This window comes from Fundulus heteroclitus, chromosome 13 (assembly GCF_011125445.2).
Source record: "Fundulus heteroclitus isolate FHET01 chromosome 13, MU-UCD_Fhet_4.1, whole genome shotgun sequence".
Classification (NCBI taxonomy): Eukaryota; Metazoa; Chordata; class Actinopteri; order Cyprinodontiformes; family Fundulidae; genus Fundulus; species Fundulus heteroclitus.
In genome coordinates, this window is record NC_046373.1 from 37,900,589 (window position 1) to 37,912,389 (window position 11,801).

At 47.1% G+C, this 11,801-nt stretch overlaps 1 protein-coding gene across 1 annotated transcript in view; it reads left to right on the forward strand.

Annotated features, from left to right (window-relative positions):
• The window catches only part of pkhd1l1.1 (PKHD1 like 1, tandem duplicate 1), a 52,796-nt gene extending 43,349 nt beyond the window's left edge, over positions 1–9,447 (forward strand). The window contains exons 59-76 of the mRNA XM_036145678.1: positions 570–673; positions 925–1,051; positions 1,122–1,243; positions 1,317–1,407; positions 1,481–1,629; positions 2,006–2,128; positions 2,202–2,313; positions 3,702–3,818; positions 3,900–4,065; positions 4,171–4,403; positions 4,535–4,699; positions 4,776–4,933; positions 5,015–5,150; positions 5,995–6,343; positions 6,412–6,559; positions 6,642–6,788; positions 8,637–8,790; positions 8,860–9,447. Coding sequence (XP_036001571.1) covers positions 570–673; positions 925–1,051; positions 1,122–1,243; positions 1,317–1,407; positions 1,481–1,629; positions 2,006–2,128; positions 2,202–2,313; positions 3,702–3,818; positions 3,900–4,065; positions 4,171–4,403; positions 4,535–4,699; positions 4,776–4,933; positions 5,015–5,150; positions 5,995–6,343; positions 6,412–6,559; positions 6,642–6,788; positions 8,637–8,790; positions 8,860–9,098 — 2,840 coding nt within the window. The 3' untranslated portion in view covers positions 9,099–9,447. The remainder of the gene's footprint in view (positions 1–569; positions 674–924; positions 1,052–1,121; positions 1,244–1,316; positions 1,408–1,480; positions 1,630–2,005; positions 2,129–2,201; positions 2,314–3,701; positions 3,819–3,899; positions 4,066–4,170; positions 4,404–4,534; positions 4,700–4,775; positions 4,934–5,014; positions 5,151–5,994; positions 6,344–6,411; positions 6,560–6,641; positions 6,789–8,636; positions 8,791–8,859) is intronic.
• The last annotated feature ends 2,354 nt before the right edge of the window (positions 9,448–11,801 follow it).

Below are 11,801 nucleotides of genomic sequence, written 5' to 3' on the forward strand. Positions count from 1 at the left end.
GGTCAGAACATACGTCTAAAGGTTCTGATGATCTAAAAGCATCAAACTCACAGGAACCAACACATGTTCATGCAACCTTACATCAAATGCCTTGCCCAGGGGCACATCAGCATGTGGCAGAGGAGGAAGCTGGAACTGGACCCACAACGGCTGCGCGATAAGGACCAAAAAATAACATCCGGATATTTTTAGTCTTTTCCTAAACTAATTATAGGAATTTCTGAATCAAAGTTTTATCCTAAATGTCTCACAGGCACATTTTTAACCTACTACAATGCATAAAAGTATAATTATAATGCAACATATAAGTGATAGGGTCTCCTCTCTTATGTCTCTTTTTTTTTAAATCTCTATATTTTTTAAATCTGGATTTATTGGGCAGCCCTAGCAGAACCTCCTGGTACTTTTCTGAGGAAGCAGAAGCTTTATTTTGTGCATTTTATGTGTAAAGAACAAATCATCTGCATGAGATGGAGAAACCATGGAGACTTTCTTCCATATTTCTTATTTTAAACAGTTTTTTTGTGACGTTCTCTCTCAGACTTCTCCTGATTACGTTTCTCCCAAAGGTAAAGCTCAGATCAGGAACGTGGAGTTCTTCCGCTCCGGTCAGGAAGGCTGGACCGACCACTTCGACCCCCGCTACTCCGTGGCGTTCCTCAACCTGGGAGAGGTACAGCAACACTCACCGCCTCACGCAGAAATAACAGAACCCGTGCTGTTTGTATCAGAACCAGCTGGACTCAGGGGTTCTGCTCCTGAGTCCACCTGAAAAGTTTCTGCAGATTTCCCTTCCCGTCGTTTTTTTCTCTAAATGTTTAAAATGTTCCGGATCAGAGGTTCTCCACACCTTCTGACGGTCTGTCAGGTGGTGAGAAGCTGCTGAGGGACACAGAATCTGAGCTGAAGCCGTTTTATTTAAAGGTTTCAGGGAACGACTCGTACGTCCAGGGATGTTCCTTCCATGACGGCTTCTCTCCGGCCATCGGGGTCTTCGGGACCTCCGGTCTGAACATCGACGACAACGTCGTCCATCACACGGTCGGAGAAGGTAACGCTGTGAGAGCGGCGAGGGGAACGTCAGGCGTTTGCTCGCGCCTGACGTCTCTCCGTGTCGGCAGGTATCCGGGTCTGGGGCGATAAGATCACGCTGAGGAGGAACCTGGTGATGATGTCGCTGTGGCCCGGGTCGTATCAGGGCAGAGAGGAACCCTTCAACTTCGAGTGGAACGCCGCCATCGAGGTTCTTCCTCCTCAAACTAAGCGTCAGCCGCTTCTTGTCGACAGGCTTCCAACGTTTGCTTCCTGTTCCTCAGGTGAACGAGGCCACCAACGTGGTGCTGCAGCACAACATCGTGGCCGGTTACGAGCGGGTGGCGTACCGCATCAACGGAGAACCCTGCCCAGGTAACCACGCCTGTCGGGCTGGAACGTTTCCTCCTGGAGGAGAACAGCAGGAACATGTGCTCTGCTCCTGCAGGTTATCTGAACCCTAACGAGGCCTGGACCCATAACGAGGCTCACGGCGGTCTGTACGGCGTCTACCTCAACAAGGACGGCTTGGCCGGCTGCAGCTTCATCCGAGGCTTCTTCGTCTGGAGAAGCTTCGACTTCGCCATCTACTTCCAGGTTGGGAAAATTCAAACTTCTGGAATTTAGCTTTTAGCTTTGGATGTTCTGCTCTTCTTGCTGATGTTTTATCTCAGGCAGTAAATTATCCATCAGCCGTTTTCGTCTCGTCTTTCATCAGATGGGATGTTTTTCTGTTTTATTCTACTAAATCAGAGGATTTACTCACCAAATGATCTTTTTTCTGCTCTTTCTTATAAACGCATCACAGTTCCTAAGTTTCTTCTTGTTAGTTGACTGATTGTGGCTGTTTTTGGGGATCCAGTTGAAAAATATCACCACAGAAAATAAATCCGTGAGAATAAAAGAGCCGAAGCTGCAGAGTGGTTCTGACAGGATTACAGACGGATCCTCTCCTCTTCCTCCTCTTCCTCAGGTCGTCATGAACGTGGTCGTTTCCAACGTGACGCTGGTGGATAACGGGATGGGCGTCATGCCTCTGGTTTACGCCCCGCCCTCTCTGTCTCACGCCTACGCAGATAAATCTGTCCAGGTTCAGGTGAGCTGAGTGACGCCTGCAGCCGCTCCGCTGGGACGCTTTTCCCGTTATTCCCACATTCGTCTTTTCCCAGAACTCCCTGATTGTCGGCAGCAGCCCAGACTTCAACTGTTCGGACACTTTGGACTCGGACGACTTCAACGTCGCCACCACGGCTCTGCACCGAGCGCCCAGACCTCCACAAGGTGACGGCAGCAAACTGTGGATCCTCACAGGAACCTGAGCTTTCATCAAAGATGCTCAGATCTTCATTTTAACAGATTCTGGAGCTGTAATCCCTCCAAACATATTGATGGACTTTGTTTTAATTCATTATTTAATTGTAACTAACAAAGGAGAGAGAAAGTGCTGCAGGTTCTTGGAGTAGAAAATCATCCGTAACCTTCAACTCTTTAACATGAAAATGAATCTGGTTTTTAATGGTTTGACCTGCAGAGTCCGTCTTATTGGTGCATCACTAATTTAATCCTTTTCTGACCCAAAGACCCAGCAGGACGAGGCCAGCGAGTCCAATCAGAACCAGCCCAGGTCTCTAAAATGACACGTTATTCTTATATTGGACATCAGGTCCCACAGCGTTGTTCAGCACATATTTACGTCCCATAAAATCAGAATTATGTATCCTGTAGCTTTGATAAACTAAACCTTAAACTGGATCATAAATAATCTCATAAACAGAAATGTCAAAGATTGTGTCTGAAGGGTAAATTATTTCACTTCCCTTTCAATGATCTTTTCCCCAAATTTATGATTTATTTATTCCAAGCAGATATCGTTCTGTTCATTTCCAGGATTAAGATTATTTATCCTCACCAGACAGATTACGCTTCAGGCGAGGATTATGCTGAAAATGAACTAATCATTAACTATAGAAACTGCAGAGTTTCAGTACTCAGCTGCTTCCAGGGGGAAGGAGTGGTCACATGGTGGGGATTAACCAATCAGAATCAAGCTCAGAGGCACATGGATCCAGTTAGCCAATGAGAAACATGGATTGTGTTATTTTATTCTACCACGTGGTTTAAACTCAGAAAATGTCCTCTAGACCAAACGGTCTGCTGCTGGGTTACATCATCTGATCCCTGAAGAGATTATAATTATTAATATAATTATTATTAAAGAGATTAATCTTAGATTAAAGGTTCAACACGTTGATCACTGTCTAAAGTTTCCTAATCATGGACCCTTTAAACTTTAAGCTGTTTCTACCCGGCTGGTTTCTATGGAAACCTTCAGGATTCAGAGGTTTCAGGAACTAAGCACCTCCTTGGCCTCTGATTGGCCAGTCGCTCAGCCTATAGGAGCTACCACTCTGGGCCCATTCCTGGTTCTGAGCGGGGGTTCCCAGGTCTGGGGCGGGTCGGCCCAGCTTTTAGTTCCTCCAGGAACCTTCACGGTTCTGTAGGAACCATTCAGAGGTGTCAGACGTCTGGATCTGGGAGTTAGCTTTGAGAAGAAACCAGAACCAGAACATTTTCTGTCGATGGTTCTGGAAGAAGCTGCAGTTAGAGGTGATGAAGTGGAACAGGAACAGGTTCCCGGCGCAGACTGACCTCCATCCTGCTCTGCTCAGGAGGCCGATCTGGGATCTGCTGGCCGACCTTCCAGTCGGGACACAACACGGCTCCCGCTAAACCGCATCACCTGAACATGAACTACAACGCCATCAAGGGCGTGATGAAGGTCACAGGTGGGTTCTGTCAGCTCGGTTCTCTTGATCCGCCTCGTCCGGACGTTCCTCCTGATCCTCCTGATCCTCCACCTGTTTCAGACACAACCTTCGCTGGTTTCCGTGACGTCTGCTCCGGGCAGAGGAACTACGTGTTCCTCACCAACCCTCTGAACGAGGACCTGCAGCACCCCGTCCACGTCTCAGCCGCCAACATGGTGGACAGCAGCGAGGACGCCCGCGTCTTCATCCACAGGCCCGACCTGGGGTGAGCGCCAGAACCTGGATCAGTCCGCATGGAGATCCCAGCTTCTGAGGGGAACCCTGTCTGGTTTCTGCTCCCGTTAACTGAGGAACTGTTTCTGCTCCTCAGCAAAGTGAACCCGGCTGACTGTGTGGACATGGACTGTGACGCCAAGAAGAAGACCTTGTTGAAGGACCTGGACGGGTCCTTCCTGGGAGCCGTGGGGACCGTGGTTCCCCAGTCCGAGTACGAGTGGGGGGGAGATCCCAGGAGGGGGCTTGGTGATTACCGAATTCCCAAAGTCATGCTGACGTTCCCGAACGGCAGCCGGATCCCCGTGGAGCAGGTGGCTCCTCACAAAGGTAACCACGGTTTCTCCTTCAGCATCAGATGATCCGTGAGACCCGCTGGTTCCGGTTCTAACCAGACGTGAAGTTCTGCAGCAGATGCGTTCGCTGCAGCAGGAGCTGACGTTTCCTGGTGGTGCGTTCAGGTGTGATCAGGAAGAACTGCAGCTACGTGAGCTCCTGGCAGAGCTACAGGTGCTTCAGCCTGGACTACAGGATGGTGGTGATCGAGAGCCTCGACTCGGACACAGAGACCCGGCGCCTGTCTCCTGTGGCCGTGCTGGGAGACGGCTTTGTGGACCTGATTAACGGTGAGGTTCTGATGGTTCTGCCCAGGCCCGGTAGGGGGGGCGGGGCTGCAGTCTTCATGGTGTTTTTGCTGTGCAGGCCCTCAGGATCACGGCTGGTGTGCAGGATACACCTGCCAGCGCCGGGTGTCTCTGTTCCACAGCATCATGGCCGCCGGACACGCCTTCGACGTCTACTTCACCGGCGTCAGCCCGCAGAAGCTCCGCCTCATGATGCTCAACTCCGACCCGTCTGAGGTGCCACCGGTTCTGAACCGTTGAGGTTTGAGCCGCTGGTTTCCCGGTCTCTGACCCCGTCTCCGTGTTTGTCTCCATCAGAGCGTCCTGGTCTCCGTCTTTTACTCCAACCCTCAGCGGCTGGACGTCTACGTGGAAGACCGGCTGGTGGCTCCGACCAACGCCGTGTGGAACGACGACAGAACCGACTACATCCTGCGGGAACCGGCGTACAAAGGTATCCGGTCCGGTACCAACGGTTCTAGAGAATCACAGAAATTCAGCCAAATCCTGGAATTTCATATGAACTAAGACAAAAATATGAAGAACTGAAAAACCAACAATGATGATTTAAAGGAGCCGACAGGTTTGATGCCTCAGGTTTCCCAGGAAGTGGTACCAGAACCAAGGAGCACAGAACCTAGATGTTTGGTTCAGTTAGAATTCTGTATAAATTACAAATACGGCTAATGATGAATGCATTAAGTTGGGTTCTGCAGCGCCGGTTCTAAATCTTTTTATCTGGATAGATAAAGGTTTATGTACAGAGAAAGGAGGAGATTGTCTTATTCTATAACGTAGAACCAGAATAAATTCTGCCAGAGAACGGAGCCCTGAGGAACCCCACGTGTGATCGCTCAGATTTAAAATTACTGAAAGACGCAAAGAGGAAGAAATTCAGAGAGAAAAGGTCAAATTTTTGATGCAGAAAATTAATTTTGGTATTTTTGTCCAAATTCAGCCCAACATCAGCTTATCGTTAACATAAAATTCATTTCTGAGTGGGTCCAGTTCCCACCATCTGCAGTCAGAACAAGAATCAGTTAAAATCCTCCTGCTGTATCTTTTTAAATGACTAGAGTCACATTTTTAAAACCCGATAAATAATTTCTTCTACATATTGTCCCTGTTTTATGCTCCTTCCTCCTCGATGATCCAGGAACCGTTCCTCATCTTCTCCATATTCCTGCTCAGTCCGCTTTGAACAGAAACATTTCTGGTCCGGTTCTGATTGGCTCCCAGGTCGTGTCCAACCACAGTCGGTTCCTCGTTTAGGAACATTGCGGTTCTTCTCTCTCCAGATGAGTTCGTGCCTCAGATGAACGCCTCCATGGGAACCAACTACTTCGACCAGGACTTCAAGATGATGAAGGTTCTGTTGAGAGGCTCCACGCCGGTGGAGATCAGGACGTCTCCGGTTCTGGTCCTGGCCTTCAACATGCCGGCCCTCACTGAGGACCAGTTCTTTGGCGACAACCTGATCCAGAACCTGGCGACATTCCTCAAGGTTCCCCCCAACATGATCCGCATCACCAAGATCGTCAGGGAGGACGGTGGAGCGCGGCGCAGGAAGAGGTCCACGGGCCTGACGGTGGAGGTGGAGATCAAGAAGCCTCCGGTTCAGCAGACCACCAACAGCACCGCCGGTCAGTGGGGGAACCGGGTGGGATCCACGCAGGTCCAGGACCTCCTGAATGATCTCTGCTCTTGCAGGTGAGGAGGACTTTCGCGCTGCTGAAGAGCATCGCAGATGATCTGGGTCAGGCTGCCGTCTCTGGGAACCTCAGTGGCTCCATCGGCTTCAACGTCTCCTCCGTGGGCATCGTCCCGCCTCCTCCTTCCTCCTCGGACCCGAGCTGGAGCGAGGCGAGTCGGGCCGCCGTCATGGCCGACAGTGGTGGCTGAAGCTCAGCAGGGGTCTGACTGGTTCTCCACGTTTCACCTGCAGGTGGCAGCAGAGGACGTGACGAGAGACGAGCCGAAGACGAGTTACGTGTCGAGCGTGTCGCGCCTGCTGCTGGTGGAGGAACCGCTGGCCGGAGAGTTCGTGGGTCCGCTGCTGCAGCAGCCGCGTCTGATGGCCGTGGACGACCAGGTGAGGACGCAGCCTCAGAACCTCTTCAGAACCTCAGAACTTCTCCAGAACCTCACCTGCCCCTCCACCTGGAACGGGTCCAGCAGTTCTGTCTACACTGGATCCAGTTTGGGGAACTGCTTCTGGTTTAGCTTTCTGCTTTTCCTTGAAGAAACAGAAAGAGAACATTAAAACTTACAAAAAGACATTCTGGGGGTAAACAAGTCACCCTTAATGAGTTTTAGTAAAAATCTGCCTAAAGTGTCATTATCTGTACAATAAAGACTTAATTACGTCCCTGCAGCAGCTGGAGAAGGTCAACCCAGGTCAGAAGGTCCGGTTACCCAGCAGCAGTTTTCATGTTTAACCTAAACTAGAGCGAACTTTGCCTGCTTTCTATTGTTTTATACAGGTTAAAATATTTAGCTTGTTCTTAAATCATCTAAATCAGGTTTTTTTTAGTTGCTTATCGTCTCTTTTTATTTGTTCCCGTTTTGATTTGCTGTCAGAAACATTTCCACTTCAGAGCCGGCGTCCAGAAAGCCGGCCCACCTGAACGCCTCATCAGCAGCTTGTTAGACCCAGATGTGTTGCAGCAGGGGAGCAGCTAAACGTTCAGAGACATTTTAACATTTTTATTAAATCCTAAAATTAAGATGAGAGGATAAAATGCCAGAAGCTTGAGATCAGATCCCGTTTTTAAACCAGGCGACCTCAGAGGATGGTAGATGGAGAGGTGTGACGCCTGCAGCCGAAATGTTGGTTTTTATTCTGAGGTTTGAAAAGTGCTGGGGAGGAAGCGACGCTGCAACCAGTGTGTGTGTTTTGGGTTTCTCTATGTAATAATAATATTAATAATCAATTTTGTTTAGAATGCACTTTACATTTCAAATAAAATCTCAAAGTGCTACAACAGCAAAAAACACAATAAAACACCATAAAAGCTCAATTGAAATAAGTATTAAAAGGCCGTTTGAAATGTCTTCAGGTGCTTTTTGAACACCTCCACAGCCTGTAGAGCAGGGGTGTCAAACATACGGCCCGCGGGCCGGATTCGGCCCGCCGAACAATTTAGTCCGGCCCTGTGGCTAAATGCATTATCATTATTAATTTTTTTTTTTTTTTTTTCCCCCCCCAGTGTCCTGTCTGGCAATGTGGCAATAATATGCCACAAAGAGCTCATCAGATTTGACTTTCACAAGTGGACAAGATAAAAGGAAGAGAATGATAAAACAATTATTGAAAAAAACATGTACTTTGTTTAATTGAAAATATGCAGTTCATATATTGTCCACGAGGGGCGCTGTGTTTTAATTACCAGATTAAGCTTCAGGTGTGGAAAAATTCAAATCATTTCTTAATTTTTATCTGTTTGATGTATTTTGTCATGCAGGACAGTGTTTTTAAGTTCCAAAAAATGTGAATAAATGTTTTTCAACATTGTACAATCACTGTGATCAGTTCTTATGCATAATGCACAAGTAAATGTTTAACTGAGTAAAAGTATTGTCGAAATTGCACATACTTTTCTTAAAAACGCTGAGGTTATTCATAATATATTGTGTAAAAGTGAAATTAACTTAATATAAAAATCAACAACAAGTCCACATTTATTAGTTCTATTTAATCTTGCAGTGAGTTTACTCGTGTGGCCCTCTTGAGATCAGATTAAGCTGTATGCGGCCCCTCAACCAAAGTGAGTTTGACACCCCTGCTGTAGAGCCTCAGGTCTCTGGCAGGACATCCCATAGACGTGGGACAACCTGTCCCCCGTAGTGGACTCAGGCGGGTCTGCTGCCGCCCATCAGGACGGACCCAGCAGAGATCCGGGTCTTTCTGCCAGTAACTGGGCCGTGTTGCTGTTTTCAGGGTAACTGCGTCTCTGTGGGCGTGACCACGCTCACGGTGACCGCCAGCCTGAAGAACGCCGCCGGAGAAGCGGTGGATGGACTGGAGGGCAACGCCACCATCCTGTTCAGCGGCTGCTGGGCCAACTTCAGCGACCTCTCCGTCCTGAGCAGCGGTGAGTCTGCGGTCCTTTAGCAGGACGGCGCTCTGAGCAGCTCGCCTCTGACGCCTCCTCTCTCTGCAGGAGACAACCTCACCATGGTCTTCACCCTGAAGGACTGGGGCGCCCAGTCCAGGTTCTTCTCAGTGAAGAACGTGCCCACCACGGAGGCGCCGCCGGCCTCCACCAGCGACAGGCCGGCCACCACCGACGACGACGGCAGCGTGTTCAGCTCCGGCACGGCGGTGTCTGCAGGCAGCCTGTGTCTGATCAGCATCATCTACGAGGTGGCCTGCTGCTCCACCAGCATCCCCCTCTGTTAGCGCGGCCCGGCGGGCGGCCGCTGGGTTCTTTTGGGTCTCATCTGTTTGTGGAGATCGTGCAACACGAGTTAGATCAACCAAATAATCAGGGAGAAAGTTCTGATCCAGTTCCAGGGATCCAGACTTTCCTGTCATTGAAGTCGTCTTGATCTGAAGGTTTCCAGGTTTTCTAAAGTTATTTTGTGATTTTTCTCCAGACTTTGGCTGCTTTAGTCGTCTCAGCTAAACTTTAAATCACAATATTTACACATTAAATGAAGAAACTGGGATGAAATATGAAGTATAAGTGTCATGTGTAGAGCAAACAAACCGGTGAATGATTCTGATGGAAATTATGAAGTTTTAAGCTGTTTCAGATTAAATTTTACCTTTAAAAGAAACTCTTGTCCAATCGGCGTCTTTCTGTTGAAAAGCAAAGAAAGCTGAGCTCCGGTTGTCTGGAGCTCCACATGTTTGCTCTCTGTAGTTTTACAGGTGTGAGCTGCACATACCTGCACGCTCACATAACTGTGCAGGTTTCATGGATCAACGTTCCTCCGGCGGCAGAACAGGTGATGGAACAAAAGGAAAATCTTTAGAATTTGGACTGAGAACTCAGAGAAACAGGTTCTTGTCTTTATTTCTGTAATAATATAAGCAGAGAATCAGCTGTATATTTATTTTACTTCCTCTGGACCCCACAGAGCGTTAAAATCTCTCAGGGCCCCTTTTAGAAAGAATATTACATGTTTTGCTGAACGATCAACTCACATGTTTGTTATGATGACTTCATTAGTTATAAATTTAATACAAATGGTAAAAATATATCAATTAATTCAATGTGTTTCCTGATAAGTAATGAAGACCTTACCGCAGGGCTCACCAACATTTTACAAACTAAGAGCTGCTTCATCTACCTGTACTGACTTTGAACTAGAAGAGTCAGACTTCACCCTAACTTTATGTAAAATAAACACATTTTTTGTTATATTTATTTACAGATCATTCCATTTCTGTACTTCAGTCTAAAAATGCCCAAACACTGCTTGGTTGACAGAAGGCAGGGTTTTACCTCCATCTAATTGATAATCTGCTAATTGGAGTTTATAATTAATAACTACGGTGTCCTAAAGGTTTAAATCTGGAAAGTTGTGTCTGGAGCGTTAATTGCTCACATGGACCTCTGCGTGGTGCTGAATGACGCTGGTGGGCTGCAGGTCCCAGTGCAGCGCTTCCGTCTGTCCACCAGGTGTCGCCAAACTCAAGATCCGAGATGCAGCGGCGGGAGGTTCGGCAGAACCTGCAGCGGACCAGTTGGGTTCATGACGTCATCAGGATGACGCAGCATTCCCTCTCAGCCTGCTGACTGTCTCCCTGCCTCACCAGAACCTCCTGCTGCGGTTTCTCTCTCCTCGCTGTTCTCTGAGGGACTTTTCCAGCTTCCAGACTGACCACATGTCCTCCACCAGTTTGCAACATCTACAAAGTTTCTTTATAAAACATCTCAAGCCCAGATTGAACTAGGCCATCCTAACCCATGAATCTGCTCTGGTGTAAACTGTCCTTTAATGTATTTATTATTAAACCTTTATTTAATTCTCTTTACTATATATATGCTTCCGATCGGTAAAAGTATCAGACAGCATGGGATTAATTTCCACTGTTATGCTGATGACACTCAGCTATATTTATCCATAAATCCTGATGAATCCAATCAGTTACTTTGACTGCAGTCATGTCTTGATGACATCAAAAGCTGCATGACTTTAAATTTCCTGCATTTAAATTCTGACAAGACAGAAGTTGTAATCTTTGGACCAGAGTCTTCAAAAAATAAACTTCTTAATCAATCACTTAATCTGGATGGCATTAACCTGGCCTCTGGTAATAAAGTTAAAAATCTTGGTGTTATTTTTGACTAAGACATGTCATTTAAATCCCATATTAAACAGGTTTCCAGAGTTTCCTTTTTTCACCTCCGGAATATCGCCAAAATTAGAAACATTCTGTCCAGGAGTGATGCTGAAAAACTGGTCCATGCATTTACTTCAAGGCTGGACTATTGTAATTCTTTACTATCAGGAAGTCCACAAAATGCAGTTCAAAGTCTTCAGCTGATCCAAAATGCTGCAGCAAGAGTTCTGATGAAAATCAACCAGAGGGATCATATTTCTCCAAGGATTAAAGGATTAACTGCAGTTTCTTCCAGAACCATCAGGATTCAAGATGGAATAGAACCATTAAATCTTCATCGTTCTGGGGAAGCAGAACCGTCCTGAAGGAGAACCTGTTGGAGGCAGCAGGAGAACCTGAGACTGAGGAGGAGGTTCTCCTTCCAGCAGGAGAACCAGCCTGAGCACAAAGAAATATTATGGGTGGTTCAGATCAGACTTAGACTTAAACTTAGACAACTTTATTTGTCATTCGGTATGCACAAAGTGCGTACAGAACAAACTTTCGTTTCGTACAGCTTCTGTAAATCGCAGTAGAAGTTAAATTACAGTTTTTTAGGTGCAGCAGAGATTTAGAAGTAAACAGTAGATTTTAAATATACAGTATACAAACAATTGAAATGTAACAAAAAAGAGACATTATTTATGTACAGATTGGATTGTGCATGAATGCATTTCAGAGCAGATTCATAAGCTAGAATGGCCTAGTCAAAGCCCAGAATGTTCAGGCTGGTTCTCCGCCCTGAACATGCTGTCAGCGTTATTATGGGAT